Source organism: Capricornis sumatraensis, chromosome 2, assembly GCF_032405125.1.
Source record: "Capricornis sumatraensis isolate serow.1 chromosome 2, serow.2, whole genome shotgun sequence".
Lineage (NCBI taxonomy): Eukaryota > Metazoa > Chordata > Mammalia > Artiodactyla > Bovidae > Capricornis > Capricornis sumatraensis.
The window spans coordinates 93,124,464-93,148,009 of record NC_091070.1 but is presented as its reverse complement, the minus strand read 5'-3'; the positions used below and the strand labels follow the sequence as shown (position 1 = coordinate 93,148,009).

The 23,546-nt window shown below is 43.0% G+C and overlaps 1 protein-coding gene across 2 annotated transcripts in view; it reads left to right on the top strand.

Annotated features, from left to right (window-relative positions):
• The window catches only part of SV2C (synaptic vesicle glycoprotein 2C), a 161,107-nt gene extending 138,799 nt beyond the window's left edge, over nucleotides 1-22,308 (top strand). Inside the window, exons 8-12 of one of the 2 annotated variants that reach the window (XM_068965671.1) lie at nucleotides 2,257-2,415; nucleotides 5,352-5,485; nucleotides 6,981-7,184; nucleotides 7,663-7,822; nucleotides 22,125-22,308. In XM_068965671.1, coding sequence (XP_068821772.1) covers nucleotides 2,257-2,415; nucleotides 5,352-5,485; nucleotides 6,981-7,184; nucleotides 7,663-7,822; nucleotides 22,125-22,308 — 841 coding nt within the window. The remainder of the gene's footprint in view (nucleotides 1-2,256; nucleotides 2,416-5,351; nucleotides 5,486-6,980; nucleotides 7,185-7,662; nucleotides 7,823-22,124) is intronic. The other variant, XM_068965672.1, reaches the window with a different exon arrangement.
• The last annotated feature ends 1,238 nt before the right edge of the window (nucleotides 22,309-23,546 follow it).

Sequence of the window (23,546 nt, the reverse complement as noted above, 5' to 3'; positions counted from 1 at the left end):
ATCCCTGCAGAGTTGCTGCCTCCAGAGTCATTTCATATTCAGTGGCCACCACTCACACCCCTGCAGTAATAATTTCATGATCTGTGAAGACAAGAGGCTGGAATCTATGGAATCCCGAGGCAGAGATATTTCAGGAATCCTGATGACAATGCCGATGATAAAAGCGACTTAGTCTTTCGAGCACTATGTGCTGGGTATTTTGCATCCCATTCAATCTAAGCAGTTGCCCAGGGAGGTGGTTACTCTCATCATTCTAATATTAGAGTAGGCAGGTAACTGATGCTTTGATAACTTACCCAAGATCACATGGCTGGTAAGTGGCAAGGCCAGGATTCTAAACCTAGCTTGTCTATCTGCACAAGTGATTCTCATAACCACTTCTTCCCCTGTGTAGCTCAGTGTAACTGGGGATAAATCAGAGCAGTGGTTCTCAGACTTGAGTATCAGAAGAGTTCCTTGGAGGACTCCACCCCACAGTTTCTGATTCAGCAGGTCTGGATGAGGCCCGAGGGTCTGCATTTCTAACAAGTTCCCAGGTGATGCTGATGGTGCTGGTCCAGGCGTTGTCCAGTGAAGATATAACATCAGCCACATGCATCATTTTAAATGTCCTGGCGGTCACGTTTAAAAAGGGGTGAAAAAAAAGGAAAAAGAAACTGGTGAAACAAACTTTAATAATATATCTTATTATTATTAATGATATATTATTATATCTTAATAATAAGAAAACAATAATTATTATTACTTTAATAAACAAACTTTAATAATATATCTTATTTCACTCATTTTGTCTAAAATATTATCATTTCTTGACATTTAATATGATTAATGACTTAATTTTACATTTTTCCCATACGTGTGTCTCATCTGGACTGGTCACATTTAACTGCTCATACCTGTGGTTAGCGGCTACTGCTCTGAAGATCATGGCAGCGTGGCTGAGCTGTAACCTGTTAGAATGACACACTAGAGGCGAGAGGTAGAAAGTGGGCAATAACCTGACTTTTCCAATAAATACTTAAATGACCTTTTTCCCAGCCTTGAACCTCGGGGGCATGGGCTCTGCCCCCAGGCTAACAGGACCACGGTAGTGAAGGAACCAAGAAAAATCATCCGTTAATAAAGAGGTCATTGTCTAAGGGCCCTCACAGTTTGGGGACCCCAGGAGTTTGTAGCTCGAGACTAGGAGATGGGGTTCTTCAGTGCAGCCTAAGGGGATGAGGAGAAACCTCCGGGCCAGGATGCGCCTGTGTAGGATGGAATTCTTACACATGTCTCTTTCCCAAGGAGGGACTCAGGACCTGGGATTCTCCAAGGAAACATAAGCCATCCCTCTAGCTTGATTCTTGAAGACCTGTGATGAGGAGGAGCCAATGAGATTCCTGTTTGCTGACCCATAATTCTAAGGGACCGGGGTGGGGGTGCGGGGAGTGGGGGCACAGTGCTAATTAACAGTGCTTCTCCAGGAACCACCACCTCTCTGAAAGTAACAGGGAGGCAGTCATGGCCGCTAGAGTGCCAGCACCTTTGGAGACGCCTTTACAGCATGCACCCACTGGGTCTCCAGGTGGCGGCCATGGGCATAGCTCCAGCAGCAGCTCCAGGCGAAGTGATGAGAAAAGATGGTTTCTCTGTGATATGGAATTCTGAAATGTGATCATTCTTAAAAAAGGATCAAGCTCCGAGCCTTTGGAGTGGGAGCACTGACTCCAAGACTCTAGAGTACCAGAGAACTAATCCTAGGGAGTATCAAATAGTGAGAACTCACACAAAGGAAACCATTTAGATACAAGACCAGGCATCACCCAATCACCAGAGGCACCCTGTGCAGGATGCCTCATCTAAACAACAAACAAAGCAAAAATACAAACCCAATCATCAACAGACAGGATTACTACCTAACTCAGCCTTACCCATCAGAGGAAAAACAAACAAATGAAAAAACCCAGCACAAATCTCACCCTATACGAAGCTTACTGGACCAATCTTAGGAGAGCAGAAACCAAAAGGAAGAAAGAATTCAAGCTTGAAGGCTGGGAAAAGGATACCTCAAACACAATAAGTTAAAATAATAATAATGAAAAGGCAGAGAAGTACTACACAAATGAAGGAACAAACTAGAAACACAGAAGTCCAAAAAAGTGAAGAGGAAATAGACAAACTACCTGAAAAAGAATTCAGAATAATGATAGTAAAGATGATCAAAAACCTTGAAAGCAAACACCTTTACAAACTCACATTTTTTTGTCTTTGCAGGTACTACGGATTATCTGTTTGGTTCCCCGATGTCATTAAACATCTGCAGTCAAATGTGTTGAAAAATGTAGATGAACCAAAAGTGAAATTTTCAGATGCAACTATTAACTTTACAATGGCAAATCAGATTATTACCGGAATGGAATGCGACAATGGCAGGTCCAGAAACTTTTAAATCATTTAATTTCCTACCTCGTCTTAAAAATGTATTTCTTATTTGCCTTCATGACACTAAAATATGCGTATGCATGATTTTTTTTTCAGTTGGTACATGTAGTCATTTTCAGACTGAATTCAAATGCTTCCAAATAGCCTTTAAAGGAAAGATACACGTATATCAGTTAATTCACTTAAATTCCTTCTTAAACTGAGCTACTTCCCATTTGTAAAGAAGTGGAATTGACTGGTGTGAAAAGAAAATTCAGAGAGGCCTTGGAAAGTGAGCAAAATAAATTGTTACAGAAGGGCAGAGTAAGGATTATGAGAAAACAGGTTATAGTGTTATTTAACTTGAAGAGGAAATCTGACAGGTGATTTCATGCCTGTTTTCTGTCTCTGGAAAAGGGGGGTACTCTTCAGAATTCCTTCCTTCTCCACTATGCTGGTTCAAGAATTGGGGTTAAGTTGTACCAGAGAAAGTTTCAGTTAAAGAATAGGAATGATTTTCCAAAGTTAAGGGCTTTGAAAATAGGAGATAAGTTAGCAAAGGATATAATTGAGTATGGAGTGTGGAACTCCTCGTGATGCAGAGGAAGAACTGATTCAAGAAATGGTCGTGGTTTATTTTCTGGAGATGGAAAAGGGCAGACAAGGCCCTCATTTCTACCCATTATTTATCTGAGTAAATGGTTGCTGGTATGACTTTCTGTTGGTTTACATCATTCTTAGGAAATTCTTCCGATTTAAAAAGAGATCAAAGTAAAAGTCTAACATAATTGATAAAAGTTTCTCTGGGCAAAAACCAGTTTGGAAAGATGAAAAGTAATTCTGTGGGATGCTTATGGTTTGTGTAATGAAAAGGAGAGTTACCAACTAGGAGGTAACTGTGTAGATTGGCAATTCACTGGGAGGCCTGATCCACAGAGGATCACCTTTACTCTCCCTCGCAAAATACTGACTTGAATCTGTGCTTGTTTTTCCACAGAAATCTTGGAGTCAAGTGCTCTATAATTCTAGGTTGAAAATTGACTTCATTATTTAAAAATTATTGTAATCTCATTAGAAATTTCTAGTATGTCATATTTTTGAGAAAATATTCTAAGCTGGTTAATCATGGAGAAATTTTTTACTTTGGCAATATAATGATTAATAATTTTAATAATATTAAAATCCTTGTAAAGCCTATAAGTTTATTTTAGAAGGTGAAACGAAAAAAAAAGTTTTTCTCTTTCACAGAAATTTGAAATACCACTAACTAACTCATTTTTTAAAAATAGTTTTCCTGTTCAGCATTCTAAAATGGCAGTTCTTCATGTACTGATAAGGAGTGGCCTCTGAAGTAGACTCTGAGGAGAACAAAGCAAAGTGTAGAATAGTGTCTTCTTTTCTGGCACGCTGAATGCAGAGCACTTCCTGAAGAGCATACGAGAAAATGACAACAGTGGTCCTCTCTGGGAAAAACAACTGGATAGCTTGAGAATGGGAGGGAAAAGACTCATTTTCTCCTTTTTGAACATTTTGAATTGTTCTCCATGTGTATTCTATGCAGATAGCATCCAGTGAAAATAATAATTGTTTCCCCTTTCCAAATGCAGTTTCATTTCAGAAAATTAGTGATCTTAAAATGTGCCGTGATTTATCCTCCTTCTGTAGATAGAATGCCTAGATGGCTTAGGTGATCTTACTCTGAACTCCTAGAGTAGGGGATGAATTTTTTAAGGAGGTTGGTCTCATAGGCACTTAGTGCCTTCTGAGCTGACAAATGCAGCCTGGCATTAGAGTGAGGACAATTTTTAAAATCTCAGTAGTGAATTACTTTTAAGTCATCTTCCTTGCCTAGGAGGATTGGTCCCTTTCTGCCCTAATAATGGTATTTGGTGTATTAACTTCTTCCCCAGTTGAGCAAGCATTTTCCTCTCAATAACTGGTGAAGGATACATTCACAGTGTCTTAATAAATTACCAAGACACATTGATGGATATGTATACATGTCTCCCAAGGGTCTTTATCAACACTTAATATCTGAACCATAAACTCTTCTAAGATGTCAGAATGATTGTGCCTGTTATCAGCTCCACCTTCCCTCTTGCATCACCCAAGAATGAATCGGAGCAAGTTTCATCATTCTGCCATTTCCCAAAGTAGGCTGAACTATGGTCATTCAGCTTGGTTTGAGGAATACCTCTTGGTGCTGAGAAGAAAAATATTCTTGGAAATGACTGTGAGCTATGAGTTTCTTGACCCTTGAGATAATCATTCCTCACATAAGTGATTCTCCCATCATCTCTTCAAGATAATTGGAAGTCCCTACACTAGAATAAAGAATCTTTGGGTTATCAGCTTGGGAAATAGACATTCATTAAAAATAAGCATGGGAGCACATGCTCAAGTTACAGCTGTTAGCCCCAAATAGAGAATTTTCAAATAAAGGCATATGTGAAGGAGCAAGAGGGAGGATAGGATTGAAAAATAAAGAATTGGTAGCCACAGGTAATCTCCAAACTCAATGCCTTCAACTGTATACCCCACAAACACCCTTTTAACAACATTGCTGAAAGCTACATGAAGTTATTAGGATGCCATCTCTTTTTCTGGTGGAAAATAATATTAGGGAACAATGAGACAGTCAAAAGGACAGGCTCCATGAGGAAGAGGGGGGAAAGCTAAGAGTTTAGAAAATCCAGAAGCCACTGTCCTTTTTAATTAAGAGAATCCATAGTAGAACCTCAGTTAACCCTCTTCAGTATTCTTTCCTAGAGAGTCCCATAGACAGAGGAGCCTGGTGGGCTACAGACCATCGTGTCACAGAGTCGGACACGACTGAAGCGATCTAGCATGACCCATAGTGGAACATCACATCTCTAAATCTGTTTGACTTAACTTTGAACCCTGATAGACACAATCACTGACATGAATTTTTCGTGTGTGTTGGACAGATTTGCAGGGATCAGGTTCAAATCCATAACTTTCAAAAATTCAGTTTTTAAGTCCTGCACCTTTGAGGATGTGACTTCAGTCAACACCTACTTCAAGAACTGCACATTTATTGAAACTGTTTTTAACAAAACAGGTAGGTGTACCACTTAACCCTGCCTGGATCCTCTTCACAGCCCTGGTTCTTGGCAGAAACGTGATACCTATTTGGTGATAGGTGTGGGCAGATGCTTATGGGGGAAGTGAACATTGAAGTTCAAATGAACAAACTCCCTCCATCAGGTTGGGTCAAAGCTGAGCTTGTAGTGACTCTTTTTGTCAGATTTAATGCAGATGGAACAGGCTGAGCTCAAAGTTGGCAGGAAAAAACAAAATCCTGTGGTGAATAATTTTTAAAGCAGAGAATTAACCTGTAGTCATTTGACAGTCTTGATTTCAAACTCTGCTATTAGCTTAAGTGAGCTGGCCTGAACTACAGAGATGGACAAGTACATGCCCAGTCACATATAGTCTTTTAATTCAATCCATTTAATGGAGGCTGGGAAACACCCCAGGGGAAAAGAAGAGGGAAGCAAACATTGACTGAACACTGGCTATATGCTGGTTCCTACCTCAGGTTATTAGACACTCATTGTCTTGTTCAATTTTCACAATAGCGGAAGCTTCAAAAACTGCAGTAATTTGGCCACAGTTGTACAGCTGCTCACAGCTGACATATGAGCCCAGGCTCATCTGATCGCACAGCCCCTGCTCTATCACCCCGCACATTGGTCCATCTGTCCCATGAGGTCAAAATAATGGCCCAACACCAGCAGAAGGACCAGCGCCACTTTGTTACCAGCCCTGCCTTCTCGATGCTCAGACAGGAGCCACCTCTGCCTCGCTCCAAGTGAGGATGGGGTCAGGGTTCTTAGGGTTTGTTTAAACAGTGATTTCTCACTGTCTTCCAACCCATTCAACCTCAGAAGACCAGCTTTTTAGGCCAATTTTGATCAGCGAGGATAACTGTTTTGATCCTCATTACCTTTTAGCAGAACCCACCATCATCTGCAACTCCTTTTGGCTAGATCCAAGATTCAGGACGAAACTCAACAGTGAATGCTGGTGACTGTCCAATGAGACCAACTCTGGTTCCTCCGTGGGTTCCTCCACTAAAACCTTCACTTGCAAATTCAGCTTCAAGGACCCAAGGAAAGTCCTTTTTCTTCTCACTGCCTCAGAGCCCTATAAAATGGCAGTAGTAAGGCTGATTCATGCACATTTTAGAACAAATTATTTTTGTAATTGTAGTGTAAAAGCTATTAGTACTCTAATGATGGTCCTTATGTAACATGATAATTAGAACAAAGTAACGACATAAAGGAGTCAGCAAGCAATATAATTAGCGATGACCAACCATAAGAAATCAGAAGATAATTGGACTCAGTTTATTCCTTTATGCAATAAAGGTATTCCTTCCTTCAGCTGCACTGGGACCCTGGAACCCAGGGTCCTTGACTAGACCCTTTGCCTTGGCCAGCTCTGAAACCTCAGGGAGCTTCCAATACCATGGGTTTTTTTTATCATTTCTTGGCAAGTTTGCTCATATTGGTGTGCCAGCCTGATGCACTGAACTGTCTTTGTGTCCACAGATTTTGAGCCATATAAATTCATTAACTGCAGATTTCAAAACAGCACATTTTTGTACAACAAGACAGGATGCCAGTTTACCTTTGATGATGACTATAGTGCCTACTGGATTTATTTTGTCAACTTCCTGGGGACACTGGCGGTGTTGCCAGGGAACATCGTGTCTGCTCTCCTGATGGACAGAATCGGGCGCTTAACGATGCTAGGTATGTGCTTGCTTTCATGGAAAACATAGGCGCCGCCCTTGCGATCTAGAGGGAGCCTGTCTCCTGTTATCCTCCCTACCCCCCTAGGATTTGCATCCCACAGAAATGAGGAGAAATCTCCTAAGACCTTTCATTAAGACTAAATTTTAGTAGAAAAAAAAAAGTCTCTAATTACATCTCATTTGAACCGCTTCTGTGAGTTAACAGACTGAGAAACTAATTATGTGTGACTAATGTCCATTTTTCTACTTAGGTAGCTGAGTAATTGGTGATGTGTGTTTCATGCTTGCTGTGTTCAGAAGGTAGTTGAGAAGTAAAGCTTATATACAGATAAATACACCTGTAGCTGAGCTTTTTGAACCCAGAGTGCAGTTTCCTCTTGGGATTCAGTTTTGCTGTGAGATCTCAGAGAACCAGGGGTCCTTGCTCTACTGAGATGACAGGAAACACCCCCACCTTTTGTCTGCTATGTTGGCAGGTGGCTCTATGGTGCTTTCGGGGATCAGCTGTTTCTTCCTTTGGTTTGGCACCAGCGAATCCATGATGATAGGCATGCTGTGTCTGTACAATGGGTTGACCATCTCGGCCTGGAACTCTCTTGATGTGGTCACCGTGGAGCTGTACCCTACAGATCGGAGGTATGTTAAAATGGGCCTCCAGCAAGAGGTGCTCTGAGCCCTATGGGACCACTGAAAATCAGCCAAACTTCTCATTTCCTCCCCAAAGTGAAATTCCAAAGAAAAAAAATCTGGCTTATGAAGTTGTAGGTTCTATTCATATCTTTCATTTATTCTTCATTTTTGTAATAAAGCCAAACATGATTTCTTCTTCATTGACTATTACACTCAGTACCATAAAAATGTTATTACTTTGAAAACAGTTTGTAGATTAGTTTCACAATTTGAAAACATTCCTGGGGATTCATGATGATTGCTGAGAAGGGAAAGTCATGAATTCAGTGCTAAATATTACATTGGAATAGTTACAATGGAAATTGTTCCCAGACCTTTATAGCTTTATTTTATTTACAGCTAGATATTTTTATAGCAATGTATATATTATATAGTTAACTATATGTAATATGTGTATTATATAGTTAAACATATATTCAGTATTAGCATTAAATATATATACTAAATATTACTGTTACATTTAACTAAAATGTGGTATGGGAAAATCAGGTTTGCCTAGGAACTGTGAAGGCTTTTGAGTATACATGAGCATTTAATTTATTAGAACATTAATAACACATTGAAGTAACACTTTGAGGATTTGTTTTCTTTTTATTTTGGCTGTGCTGGGTCTTTGTTGCTGCACAGGCCTTTCTCTAGTTAGGGGACTGGGGGCGCTCTAGTTACGGGCAGTGTGGGCAACTGGAGAGTGCAGTGGCCGGGCTTCTCCTTGCGGAGGCTTCTCTTGTTGGGGAACATGGGCTCTAGGGCAGGCAGACGTCAGTACTGCAGCACGTGGGTTAAGCAGCCACAGTTCCCGAGCTCTCAAGCACAGGCTCAACACTTGTGGCACCTGGGCTTGGTAGCTTCCATGCTCATGGGATCTTCCCAGATCAGGGATTGAACCCATGTCTCCTGCATTGGTAGGTAGATTCTTTACCACTGAGCCACCAAGGAAGCTCTGAAGTTTGTTTTTTTTTAAACCTGATTTTTTTTTTTTGAGGTTTAGTCGATGTTCAATATATATAAGTTTCAGATGTACAACGTAGTGACTCAACTTTTAAAGGTTATATCCATTTATAGTTATTAGAAGATATTGGCTATATTCCATGTGTTATACAGTATGTCCTTGCAGCTTATTTATTTTATACATCTACTCATATATTTTAAAAAGAACATGTGGGGGAATATGGTTGCTAGCAGGAGCTACTCGGGCAATGAAGCCAGTGAAGGGAGTTAACCGTGCCCATGACTTAGCTTGCTGGCTACGAGGAAGATGTCGTGAAGCAGGGAGGGATCAGCTGCAAGAGCCTCTGTGGACCCCTCATCGGTCCTGAGAGGGTCTTTACCTCATGTCTGCAAATGCCTAGATGAGCTCTGCATTAAGGCAACACGGAGAGGTCTCCAGAACACACCCCTTGACCTTGCTGGTCTTCTGAAGCCCAACACATTTCCAGTGACCACAAAAAGATCACCATTAGAATAAAACTACGCATCTGTTCCCAAAATGGAGACACACAGACTCTGCACTTCATATCATAAAAAGGACAAGACAGTAGGGCTTTGGGGTGGAGCTTCAGCAGCCGATTCATGGAAAGAATAGGAGCCCTGTTTTTCCCTTTGCCACACGTGAAGACAAATGGCCTTTGCCTTTTATTTTGTGCCTGCTCTGTCACCATGGAGCCCTGTCTGCTAAAGCATGGAGTCAGGATTCTCTGGACTTTGAAGTGGAGGAGGGTTTTTCCTAGGACAGTGTAGAGACATTTGGGACATCAATTTTCACTGATCCTGAGTCCCTTCTTTTATTTGTTGGCCACAATGAGGTACATTCGCTGCACGCCCAGACTTTCTAACTTATATTTCTTTTTCATGAATTTCTATTACCAAGCTTACAGGAACCCTCTATGTTCTCCTGTATCCACCTCCCTGCAGACCATTGGGAACTCTGATGGACGTCTCCTTATCAGATATTCTAATCAGGAACCTCCTGTTGATGACTTAGGCTCTGAAAGGGACCATGCAACCCATGTCCAGCATCTCCTTCCTTCCTTCAGCCGACAGTAGTTCTCTTTTGTGGGCAAGCTCCTGGGGTGGATGTCATGGATCTTGGACGAGGGTGCTACCAAGGCAAGATCAAGACTCTGCAGCTTTCTTTTGTGCTCATTCTGTAAACTGGGCCCAGATGTGAATTAAACTAGACATTTAAGCTAAGCCCCTCCATGTTAAAGCAAAGTTATTTCATAGACTGCGACCTTTTAATTTTGCATTATAAAAGTTTGATACTATTTTAGATGAATCAGCCCCTTATCCCTCTGCTATAGAATGGAAGGATGAAGGTTGAGTACTTTCCTATGGCAAGATCCTGGCTTTAAAACAAAACACCATGAACTGGGCAGGGCGTCCATAAAAAACATGGACCTGCTGTGTTTCTGTTCTCAGAAAGGTTAAACATCAGCAAAATAGAGACAGAAATTGCTCTGTGTATTAGTTCAGGATCTCTGAGAAGCAGCAGACAAAATGGGGTTAAACATGCACAGATTTTGTTAAAGGAAATGCAAGTTATGAGAGAAAACAGGGAGAGAGATGTAGTCTTGGCCACAACGTGAGGCTGAGCCCCATGAAAGAGTGAAGAAGGAAGACCAGTTGGGTGGAAGTGTTCCAGGCCACCAGTGAGCAGTCTCAGGAAGGCTTGGCATTGCTGTGCTAAAAGTCAGCTTCGGAGGAGTCCTGCTTGTCCTGGGGGCACCAGCCTGCCATAGTATTCCTCTTACATTCAGTTACTGGAGCAGTGAAACATGGAAATGCATTTCAGAGCATGGCAGCTGGACCAGGACTCAGAAATTGGCAAAGTGCGTCCTCACTTTGACCATGCTGCTAGCAAATATACACCACTTAATTTGATATTACCAGATAACATACAGGAAGTCACTTTCTTAATGATGGAGAGATAACTTATCTGCCAGAGCTGCATTGCTAGCACCATAATGAGCTGGCACGATCTAGGCTGTTTCAGGCTAAAACCTTCTCTTCTATCTCCACTGCGGTCCTCTGGGTCTCATGGGAAGGCTCCACTGAACTGTGGCTCAGCTGTTAGAGGTAAACCCCAAGTGTTTTGTGTGTGGTACCCTCTGGCTTCCTCTCCCCGTGCAAGGCGAATAGAATACATCCCGACAAACACTTCTGGTTAGAGGCTATAATTGTTTCATACCAGAACTTTAGCACTGTCAGCTCCTTGCCCAGTTTCTAGAATCTGTCCTTAATGATCAGAAAAGAACACTGATTCCAGACCCCAGACTAAAAAGTAGCCTCTTGAGCCGTTTAATAGCCAACTCCTATCAGAATCCCAGGGCAAATGATTCTATTCAGGGAACATAACTTAGGATATAATCTAAGTGCTATGAAAGTTGCAACACTTGAAAGCCACACTTGTGGACTTGATCTGTGATGTTATACCTCTGACTCTTGGTAGGGGTTACATTTGCATTTACTGTGAAAGCACTGCTCATCTCTGTAGAGCTTCCCACTGGATCTGCAGGGCATTTCAGGACCTACTCTGGAGAGGTGCTCTGTCTCTTCACTCATGATAAGAATTAGTAATTCCTCACATTCCCTTCCCTGCTGTGCATCAAGAGACAGAGTGTCCGTGTCAGGGTTACATCTCCAGGGTCCAGACATTTGCTTTGCCCCTCCTCATCTTGATTTGCACTCTTGTATTCGGATATTCTAGTTTTGTCTTTTATGCACGCGTGCATGCTAAGTTACTTAAGTTGCGTCTGACTCTTTGCAACCCTATGGACTGTAGTCCACCAGGCTCCTCTGTCTATGGGATTTCCCAGACAAGAGTACTGGAGTGAGTTGCCTTGCCTTTATCCAGGGCATCTTCCTGACCCAGGGATCGATCGAACCCACATCTCCTGTGGCTCCTGCATTGCAGATGGAGTCTTTACTGCTGAGCCACCCAGGAAACCCTTTGTCTTTTATAAGCTACTCTAAATTGTGTAATAAAGAGGCAGGAAATGTTGAAATTAAAGTGGTGTGTACTTATGAGCAGCACCTTTTCTGTGCTAGAGAAAATAAAGCTGAACAGTCACTGCAAACACTTTTTAAAAGGGAAAGTTGTTTTTTTTTCCCTCCATGCTCAATACTTTACTTTTGGTCATCAGATATGGAGCTAATTTTTTCCCAATACCAAGTAATTATTTAATTCCCAGTAGACACCAACTCAATGGACGTGAATCTGAGTGAACTCCGGGAGTTGGTGATGGACAGGGAGGCCTGGCATGCTGCAATTCATGGGGTCGCAAAGAGTTGGACACGACGGAGCAACTGAACTGAACTGAACTGAGACACCTACTGGATGTTCTAAAATGTAACTCAGTTCTGATATAATCTACCATGGAGAGGGAATGGCAACCCACTCCAGTATTCTTGCCTGGAGAATTCCTGGACAGAGGAGCTTGGTGGGCTGCAGTCCATGGGGTCGCAAAGAATCTGACATGACTGAGTGACAAGCATGTGTGCAAGTACGTGCGTGCATGCACACACACACGCGTGTGCACACACACACACACACACACACACACACTTGGAGATAGCATCAGATTCCACAGGTTAAGGACTCCATCCCCACAAGAGTGCCTTCATTTCAGACACCAAACACAAGTCAGATCATCACCTGTACATCTGACCAACTGGCTGCACATTGGAGTTCTCATGACCTCCTCCTCAGGTTTGATAACTTGGCAGGATGGCTCATAGAACTCAAGGAAACATTTCCTCACATTTACTGATGTATTATAAGACATTCCAGCTCAGGAGCAGCCAGACAGAAGAGATGCACACACTGGGCCAGGCGTGAATGGCAGGGGAGCATGGCACTCTGTGCCCCATCCAGGCCCACCCCTTCCCAGTGCTTCTGTGCACTCACCAACTGGGAAGCCCATCAAATCTTGCTGTTCAGGAGATTTTATAGAGCTTCATCTCTAGCCCTGTGTCCCCAACTCCCTAAACAACCTCTAATCACTTGCTCTTTTCTGGTAATGATTCCAAAATTCAGCCTTTGTGCACCGGTGCCTTATCAAATCTCCAAGAGAGTTTTGGGTGAAGTAGAAAAGAATAAGTTTATTGCTTTGCCAGACAAAGAGGGACACGCAGGCTCTTGCCCTTGAAAACTGTCCCAACCCCAGAAGATTTGGTGAGGAGTTATAGCAAGTTATTATAGTTCAAGGGCAGGGCTGCTGATAAGATTAGACTGTGTGCTTAGGGCCTACACTCCTTTATTCTTTTTAACACCAAAAACATTTGTATTGGGGTATAGCCCTTTAACAATGTTGGGGTAGTTTCAGTGAATAGTGAAGGGACTTAGCCATACATATACAGGTGGCTATTCTCTGGCCTCAGGTAATCTAATGAGTTCTGGCTCTGAGCTCTTCTTGAAGAGCTTCTCTGGGTCCTTTAATCTGGAATGAAGAATGCTGACATCTTCCATTTGTTGGGGGTTTTAGTTCTCTGTGTTCAGTCTGTCCTACTCTTTGCGACCCCATGGACTGTAGCCCACCAGGCTCCTCTGTCCATGGAATTTTCCGGGCAAGATTACTGGAGTGCGTTGCCATGTCCTACTCCAAAGGACCTTCCTGACCCAGGGATCCAACCCTAGCCTCTTGCATCTCATGCATTGGCAGGTGGGTTCTTTACCACTGCATACCTGGGAAGCCTTAAGGATATGTCTGTGTGTATCCCTTGAGGTAGAATGAGGACCCTGCCCCAAGCCTGCACTATTGTTTCTTGACTCCTCCCTTGTCTCAGCATCCCTTCCCTTCCCTGATTAGCAATAGTTTGAATCTGCCCCTGGGACTCAAGGAGACCTCATGGAGTTTGGAGTCTATTCCCTACCAACAAGGAATGGGGGACATGGAAAGGCTTCAGTGCTCAGAAGCCCCACAGGGTCCTGCTAAGTTTCAATTACAGATCACCATAACAGATGTAATAGTAATGGAAATATTTGGTGAGCATTACCAAAATGTGACCCAGAGACATGAAGTGAGCAAATACTGCTGGGAAAATGATGCTGATAGACTTTCCAGACCCAGAGTTGCCACAAATGGTCAATTTGTTAAAAAAAAAATACAGTATCTTTCAAGTATAATAAAATGATGTACCATAAAATGAGCTATGTCTGAACCTAGGGTAAGGTCCAGAAGACTCCTGAGTACAGGAGCTTACATCATCCTGGAGTTTGGGGTGCACTGCCCTGCCAGCATGTGGATGCATTCACCAATCTGAAAGCTCTCTAGATTTATGAAGAGTTCATTATGTGAGCATGATTGATTAAATCATCGGCCACTTGTAATTGAACTCAATCTTTAGCCTCTCTCCCCTCCCTAAGGTGGGGTGGGATAGGCTGCAAGTTCCAAGCCTCTCATCATATGGTTAGCTTTTATGGAGACCAACCCCGTCTTGAGCAAACCTCAAATTAAAGCAATGGTAATATATAATTTTCTTTTATTATGCAGAAAATCCAAGGTTTTAAAGACTGATAAAAACTCAGTATTAACTGGAAGGGATCATGGTGAAATTACTGCTTAGAGGCTGTTGTGGGAATTCTAAAAACAGGTGCAACATTTTTGGAGGGGAGAATCTAGCAACCTAACTGTTTCTCCCTGTAGGTAAAGTGCTTCCTCTGGCTGCTTTCAAGATTTTTCTCTTTGTCTTGGTGTAGATTTCTTTGGGTTCTCACATTTGGGATTCCTTCAGCTTCTTGAATCTGTAGATTTGTGTCCCTTGCCAAATTTGTGAACCATTATTTCAAATTTCAGCTATTATTTATTTGAATACTTTCTCTTCTCCTTCTTGAACTCCAGTGACATAAGTATTAGATCTCTTGTTAAGGTCCTACAGGTTGCTGATGCTCTTTTTTTAAGTCTATTTTCTGTTTTTCAAATTGGATTTCTGTTGTTCTACCTTCAATTTACTGATTCTTTCACTTCTCTCCTTCATTCTGCTGTTGAGCCTGATCACTAAGATTTTTATTTTGGTTATTGTATTTTTCATTTATAAAATTTCAATTTGGTTCTTCTTTATGTCTTCTACTTCTTTCCTGAGACTTTCTATCTTTTCTATCTTTTGATGATGTGTTCTATATTTCAAGTGTATTCAAGAGTTTCAAGCATGTTTGTAATACCCAGGGACTGAACCGGGTCTCCTGCATTACTGGCAGATTCTTTACCATCTGAGCCATCAGGGAAGCCCTCATAATTGCCTACTGAAGCCTTATTATCATGATGGCTTGAAAATCTTCGTCAAATAATGCTAACATCTCCGTCATCTCAATGTTGACATCTCTTTATTGTCGCTTTCTATTTGAGATCTTCCAGGTTATCCAGTGGAGAAGGCAATGGCACCCCACTCCAGTACTCTTGCCTGGAAAATCCATGGACGGAGGAGCCCGGTGGGCTGCAGCCCATGGGGTCGCTAAGAGTCAGACACGACTGAGTGACTTCACTTTCACTTTTCTCTCATGCATTGGAGAAGGAAATGGCAACCCACTCCAGTGTTCTTGCCTGGAGAATCCCAGGGACAGAGGAGCCTGGTGGGCTGCCGTCTGTGGGGTCGCACAGAATCGGACACGACTGAAGCGACTTAGCAGCAGCAGCAGCAGCAGCAGCAGGTTATTCAGATGACAAGTAGTATTCAATTGAAAGCAGTCATTTTCATATTATGTTCTGAGGCTTCTGATCTTATTTAAGCCTTTAGTTTTGGTTGGCTTCCCCAGACACCTGTCTTGGAGGAGAAGGGATGCCACCCATTACTGCCTGGAAGTAGATGTCCGGGTTCCCATTCAACCTCCATTGACACCCGAGAAAGGGTGTTCTCATTCCTGCTGCACAGGGGTGGGAGTCCAGGCTCCCCTCATGATTATTGATACTGTGAAGGGAAGGAAGAGACAAGCTCATTACTGGCCAGGAGGGATGAAAATCCTAGCTTCCTACTTAGCCTCCCCACCACACCACCCCAGTGGTGATGCTGAAGCCCCTCATTACAGGTCCATGAGGGTGGGAGTCCAGGTTCTCCACTCGACTTTTGTTGGTGTGGCTGGCAGTTGAATTACAGTTTTTTTTTCCAGTATTTGGTTGGAGAAGAGAGGTTATCATCTAAGTATTTTCTGTCTTGCTAGGATGCCTCTATCCTGGCCCTTTGGCTGGAGAGAGCAGGCTTTGGTTTGGGTGTTACTTAAATCTGTACCTGTTGGTATTTCCTTCTGCCAGCTTCTAAAGTTCCAAGTCTCAGATCTATGAAGCAAAAAGAAAATGCAGGAACTCACCGTTACCCAGGTCTGCAGCAGCTCTGCCAGTTTTCTTTATCTTCCAGAGTTGTCTTAGGTTTATTTTATAACATGAGGACTCCTAGCTATGTTTAATAGGAAGAATAAGAAAAATATGTCTATCCATCTCAGTATGAATTTTAATATTGTTCATTTATTTACTCAATAACTTTTTGGGGAGTGTCTGTGTTACAACCCAGATGTATGACTGTCTGCTGTGGCTCTCAGCACCCTCCCATTAGGTCTGAGTGGGGCTCTGGGAATTAGTTTCTAAGAAGCTTACCTGGTATTTGGAGATGTACAGACGTGTCCATCAACTATGGCCTTAGATGAACTCCAGGTTGCCTCCCAGGGCTCACTTTCATTCTGTCATTATTTATCCCATCCCAGGGACTCACTTCCTAGCTGAGGTTTATCAGATAAATGATAAGACACAAAGGCTTCCATTATGAACTGTCTGTGAATATATTTGCATTTAAACAGGAGCAAGCAATAATACAACCCTTGGTGGTTGTAGGCTGGGAGGAAGATGGAGGCCCACTTTGGGCCCAGGGATTCCTTCAAGCTCACAGCTGCAGGGAAGTCCACCACTTGTTTGTAAGGCAGGCCCTGCTTGCCGAGATACAGGATGCCATCTTCTAAGTTAAGGAGGACACATACTCACAGCACACACCTACACTTACTGCTTAGATGAGACACATTTTCTCTTCCTTTGAAAACTAGAAAGCAGTTGAATTCAGTCTTTCCTGATTTCAGAATGTGAAACTTGGGTTTTTTTCTTCTGCAAAAGCAAGGTGATAGTCTGGCATCAATAAGCAAACATGGACCAACTAATGCCCATTAAAATGCCCATCTGGGATTAGTAGATACAGGTGTGTTTGTTGCTCAGTTGTGTCCAACTCTGTGCGACCCCATGGACTGTAGCCCATCAGGCTCCTCTGTCTGTGGAATTCCCCAGGCAAGAACACTGGAATGGGTTGCCATTCCCTCCTTCAGGGGATCTTCCCAACCCAGGGATTGAACCAAGGTCTCCTGCATTGCAGGCCGATTCTTTACTGTCTGAGACACCAGAGAAGCCCAGTAGATACAGACTACTATATATAAAATAAACAACGAAGTCCTGCTGTATCACACGGAGTTATACTCAGTCTCCTGTAGTAAACCATAATGGAAAAGAATATGTGTGCGCTTATGTATAGACACATATGCACACACATATGTATAAAACTGAATCACTTTGCTGTACACCAAAAACTAACACAACACTGTAAATTAACTTCAGTTTTTTTTTAATGCCCATTACAGAAATATTGTATTTTGAAGATATCAGAAAATTCCTTAGTTCATTTCACAAGCATCCTTTGCATCCTTGTGCCAGTCCTGGAAGAAGTTGTGATGAGTCTCTGTAAAAGGCTCCACAGCCCCACCCTAGAGATGTAGCCAGGACCTAAATAAGGCTAAATGCCAAAGGGAGAGCCCTGAGGTTTAGGAGGGGAGCGGAAGGAGGCCAGTCCAGCAGGGAGAGCTTTCACTGCTGTCCAGAGTCCAGCTAATAGCTGGAAGGAAAGGAAATGATGCAGGTTAGATGAGAAACTGATTGCCTCTAGTGAAAATGAGCTGTGCAAAGCGGCATAAAGTAAGACAGCAGGTCCAGGGAGAGGGCAAGAGAAGAGGTCATGCAAAGCCTTAGGAGTGGCCTCCCCTGAGGACCATGGTGTGTCTCATGGTCCTCAGTCTCCCCATGCCACATCATGAACGTGTTCTCTTGGCTGTGTTGCACTGTGTGATATTTCCTACTGAACACATCCAAACAAAGAAGATCCTGTATGTGAAGGGGGCTTCCCAGGTGGCGCTAGCGGTAAAGAAGCTGCCTGCTGATGCAGGAGACATGAGACATGGGTTCAATCCCTGGAGAAGGAAGTGGAAACCCACTCCAGTGTACTTGCCTAGAGAATCCCATGAACAGAGGAGCCTGACAGGCTATAGTCCATAGGGTTGCAAAGAGTCGGACATGACTGAAGTGACTTAGCATGCAAGCGTATGTGTAAAGGTGTTCGTTGCAATCTTGTTTATGTTCCCCCAAGTTTGGAAAGCTCTAATTATCCAATGTTCTGGTTATAGAAGTAATGGTTCTGTACTAAATCATTTCATTTTAAATAAAACACAAATCACCTGGGACAAGCAGCTTTATGATTGATTGGGGGAAAGCAGAAAAGGAAAGCTGTAGAAATCCTGCGATTTGCAAAAATATGGATATGATTGGATACTAAAGGGAAGTCAGAAACAAAAAACATTTGTTGGAGAGGTGGAGTGGATGTTTTTCTTTTGTAGGTTCTGTTAGTACATAACAGTAAATCGAAACCAATTCAAAAGTGCAGATACTTCTGGAAGAATTGCAGTCATGTCCGACTCAGTTTTATTTGGCAAGCAAAGGAAAGTACATCCTCGAGGTGTGAGGGTGGGGCTACCGAAAAGAGGCAAAGAGAAGCCGGAGGCTCAATTTTGGCTCTTCTTTTTATATGTTTTCTCTCCTCCCCCTGAGCCTGTCCTGTGTAAACTGGGCTAGCCAGGAGGGCTGTTTGCTTCACCTGAGGTTCTCACTCTGGTCCTCGGACCGGCCTTTGTTCTATTTTCGTGTACTTTTTCCTTTCTTTGTCTTTTAGCCACCACTGTTTTAGACCCCTTTTCCTTATTCTAACTTCGTAACACCACCCTCCAAAGACTTGAGCACAAGGTGGCTTGTGCTTGGGGTGTTTGTGGAAGTTCATGACTTCCTTTAAATAAGAACAAGGAAACGAATGAACTGATAAAAAGCTTGTTTACTTATACACAGATAATCCCAAGCCACTCTGAGAATGATTTTTCTAATACAACTGTGTCTGCTGTGTGTAGAAAATCACACCCTCCAGCTTCAAGTATCTGAAGAAATAACTTACCTGTAATTTCACACAGTCATGTTTTCTGGAGTGCCAACACTAATTTAAGGAGGCTGTGTGCTTTGTATCCACACCAGATTGTCATCTAAACAACTGCCTCTGCTTGATACATGGAAGCAGAGATTCTTAGGAGATAAGAATTTGACCGTCTTATTTAGAGGCTTCAGATACCAGATGCTCCTGACACGTCTCTCTCGGTGCTGCTCTGAGGTCTCAGGAAGTCCTCTATCCTCTGTTACAGTTTCAGTAATAAAAGGAGATAGCTGCCTGTATTTTATACCCTGTTCCGAGTTGTGCCCGAGTTTGATAGCTTGGCAAAATGCAGTTATTTTAGCCCCAGTGCCAATTCTCCCTGGCTCACTCGGCAGTTTTAGCGTCAAGAGACTTCTTCATACAGAATGTTTCCCATTCGCTTATCAGTAACACACACGCCAGCCATTTTCCTCAGAACAATACAGCTTATCTCACTACCATAAGATGTATTGGGTAATTTATACTTCTAGAATCTAGAAACTAACATGTAGTTTAAAAAAAAAAAAAAAGGTGGAAGGAAGCTAGTCTGAAAAGGCTGCACACTATATAATTTGAGTTATATGACATTCTGGAAAAGACAAAACTATGGAGATAGTAAAAGGATCAGAGGTTGCCAGGATTTCTGGGGCATTGAAACTGCTATTCTGCATGGCGCTATAGTGGTGGATACATGTCATTATACATTTGTCAGAACCCATAAAATACACAGCACAGTGAGCTCTGATGTCAGCTATGGACTTTAATCATAATAATATATTAATTTTGGCTCATCAGTTGTAACAAGGGGCTTCCAAGGTGGCTCGGTGGTGAAGAATCCGCCTGCCAATGCAGGACACACAGGAGACACGGGTTCGATCCCTGGTTTGGGAAGATCCCCTGGAAGAGGGCATTGCAACCCAATCCAGCGTTCTTGCCTAGAAAACCCCACGGACAGAGAAGCCTGGTGGACCATAGTCCATGGGGTCACATGGAATCGGACACAACTGAGCAACTGAACATGCATGCACTCATGAATTATAAAAAATGAACCACACTAAGATGTTAACAATAGAGGTGCAAGGCGAGGGATGATATGGAAATTCTCTTTTTTTTTTCCACTCAATTTTTGGAACCTTAAAACTGCTCAAAAAAATCTTTTAATTAGAAAAACAAAAATAGTTTGGCCTCATGGCATCTCCATGGAGCTAGGGAAAGCCGAAGATGATGGTGTCATTCTACTTAAGTATTCTGTGGTACCCAACATGTAACCTTCAAGCAATTTCATTTGAAAATAGTTATCAGTACATTAAATCTCCTATCTCTCTGGTGGTTGCTGCTATTGCTAGTCTCTTTCTTTAAAAACAAACCAAAAAGAAAAAGAAGCATACACAATGAGCTCACCCTCTTTTCGAGAAGTTCCTGTTTTCCTCCATCAGAGATTCTGTTACACACCTTCCAAGATCCAAACAGTTGGCGACTTTGCGCCACTGCAGAGGTTGCTTACTCCACATTCTAGGTGTTTTGGCCAAAAAAGAAAGGTAGCGCTTGCTGCCCTTTGTAGGTCTGTTCTGACCAGCAAAATGAATGGCTTGGTTCCTACAGCACGAGAGGGGTGCTCTTCCCTTTCCTGTGGTGTGGGAAGGGGGATGGCTGTATAATCCCTGCCGTAAATATCTACACGTTGTAGAAAGTATCCCTCGGAATAGCGCAAGTCATGATGAGTAGTTGTCCTGACTAGCCAAAGGAAAACCTATACTTAACAAATTCACAAATCAATCAAAGAAAGATGTGTACTAAGTACTGCATTTTACAGCATATAAAATACATTTCTCTCTAGAGGGGAAAAATGTATCCAGCAGTTACCCTGCATTCAATGTGCCTTTATTACACATATGTACCCAGTGACAGGCAAAAAAAACAGTGAGCTGGCATAAAGGCAGAGGAAATCCGTATTATCTCATGATGTCAGCAGTATCAGTACTCTCATGAACAAGATGAAATTTCTTGCCTGGAAGACCACAGTAAAATTATATTCAACACCCAGAAAGATAGTAAAAGTTTTCTTTTCTGAAGAATGTCTTAAGAAATGGGATGTGTCTTATTTATATACCACCTGACACATGTCAGCAGAGTTAAGCAAGGTTTTCTATGGGCCTTCAATCTGATTTTCCTCTGTTTTGGGCTTGATTATCCATCTAGAACTCTGATGAGGGTGCAAGAAATATGTCCCTAGCTCATTTGAGGCCACCAAGCTCAGGAATCAGTTTCTACTTGCTACCAAAAACATGTGGGATGAAGTCCTAATAGTTCACCTCCATGGTTCAAGAAAAATGAATGCAACCCAGTCATCCTGGATTTTCTCTGAAAGCTCCTATGCTCTATAATTATTTAAAACATCATAAATGAACTAAACTAAGAGGAAGTAGGGAGTAGAAAATAAAATTCAGAAGACATATATGGTCATACATTTTAATTTAGTTCTGGAAGAGAGAAGAAACTTTTCTGACTCTCTGAATGACCTTTCTCTTTCTGTTCACTAATAAACTCTTAGGTAGAATAAGAATCAGTCAAGGTGGCAAGAAAGTCAACAGAGGGCTGCAGGACCGATACCAGCAGCTGGGGTTCTCTGCTTCCAGATGTGCTGACAGATATCTGATGACTTGCTCTAAGGACGCACAGGGCTTCCCTGGGGGCTCAGTGCTAAAGAACCCACCTGCCAATGCTGGAGACGTGGGTTCCATCCCTGGGCCAGGAAGATCCCCTGGAGAAGGAAATGGCAACCCACTCCAGCATTCTTGTCTGGGAAATCCCGCAGACAGAGGAGCCTGGCTGGCTACAGTCCATGGGTCACAAAGAGTCAGACACAACTGAGCGACTAAACAGGGCATACAGAATAGTCTACGTGAAGATCACTGATAATTCTTGCAGGAGACACTTGTGTCTAAAGTTGGACTCTGGGAAGACACTTTCTCAGCCTTGTTCATGTCTCTGTCCTTTGCAGGGCAACAGGCTTTGGCTTCTTGAATGCACTGTGCAAAGCAGCGGCCGTCCTGGGAAACTTGATATTTGGCTCCCTGGTCAGCATCACCAAAGCTATCCCCATCCTGCTGGCCTCCACCGTGCTGGTGTGTGGAGGACTCGTGGGGCTGCGCCTGCCTGACACACGAACCCAGGTCCTGATGTAACGGGAAAAAAGCCATCCATCCTATACTTCCTTCTCCTGCCCTGGGTCAACTCCCCCTACTGACTCAAGGCTCCAGAAAGGTGGTCAAATACCAGAACACTAACCTGCTGTGACGACAAAGTAGATGCCTACCGTCTCATCCCTTCAGTGTGATTGTGCAGGGTTTGGGGTTTGGTTTTTTTCTTTTTTTTTTTTCATGCATTGTTGTCTTTCCTAACTGTGATGCTACTGCCTTCCAGAAATCAGAATTTTTTAAGTGTCTCGTGAGTCGAGCCTTCCCGAGATCCTCCTCATTGAAGGTTCAGGAGCTAAGAAGAGGACTGGACTGCTGTAAGAAACAATCCTGCTCCTAATTCAGCATTCACGGGAAAGATAAATCGGCGTATTAGTGCATCTGTGCTGAGGGGAGAGATTTTTTTTTTGCAGTGATATTTCCTGTTTACTTAGAAAAGGACACCCAGCAATTCTTGCTGTTACAGCAGGGCCTTTCAAAAGAAAAGAAAAAAAAAAGCCCTGCGGCACCAAACTGAACTGGGTGGGGCTCTTTCAGGCTTGACAATTAAGATGACTCTGCTGACAAGAAAAATAGAGGCTCTGCAGTTGGCAACAAAGATCTGAGAGCGGCACGAGCAAGATTTCTGCCAGGAAGCCTGACGAAGTTCTGCAAAATACGAGGAAAGGGGCCTTTAGTCGTGTCTGTGATTGTGGCACGTGGTTCAGAATGTCAGATGGTCATAACTCAGATCTTCAGCCTGCCTTCACCTCCGCCCTGCTCCCACCCCCGGCTGCCATCCGTCTTGCCAGATAACACAATCAATGGGAAAAAGCCACTTTCTAACTGGATCTGCCCACCTGATTCCGCCATTCTGGCAAACTCTCTCGAGATTGTCAGCCATCTAAGTTGTTTTAAGTTGAAAGTGAGTTAGAAATTCAGACCTAAAGCCATTTGTAAATGCCAAATGATACCTCGAGGGGACCAGTGTCTTGGGGCCAGTGTCCCTGGGGAAGTGACATTGGATTTTCTAACAGTGCCCCTGGCTGGAGCCAGTCAGTGTGTTCCTAGCCGCTGCCTCTGTGTGAAATGCTGCCTCTGCGTGAAATCGCAGCCTGCTGAGCTCTGTGGAGCCCTTGGGCGGACAAGGGTTGCATCTCCTGGGGCTTTTGGCTGCTCACTTTGCCTCTGGAATCCTCCTGGCCTGCAAGAGAGAGGTTAGCAGGACATTCCCACAGGCTGTCAGC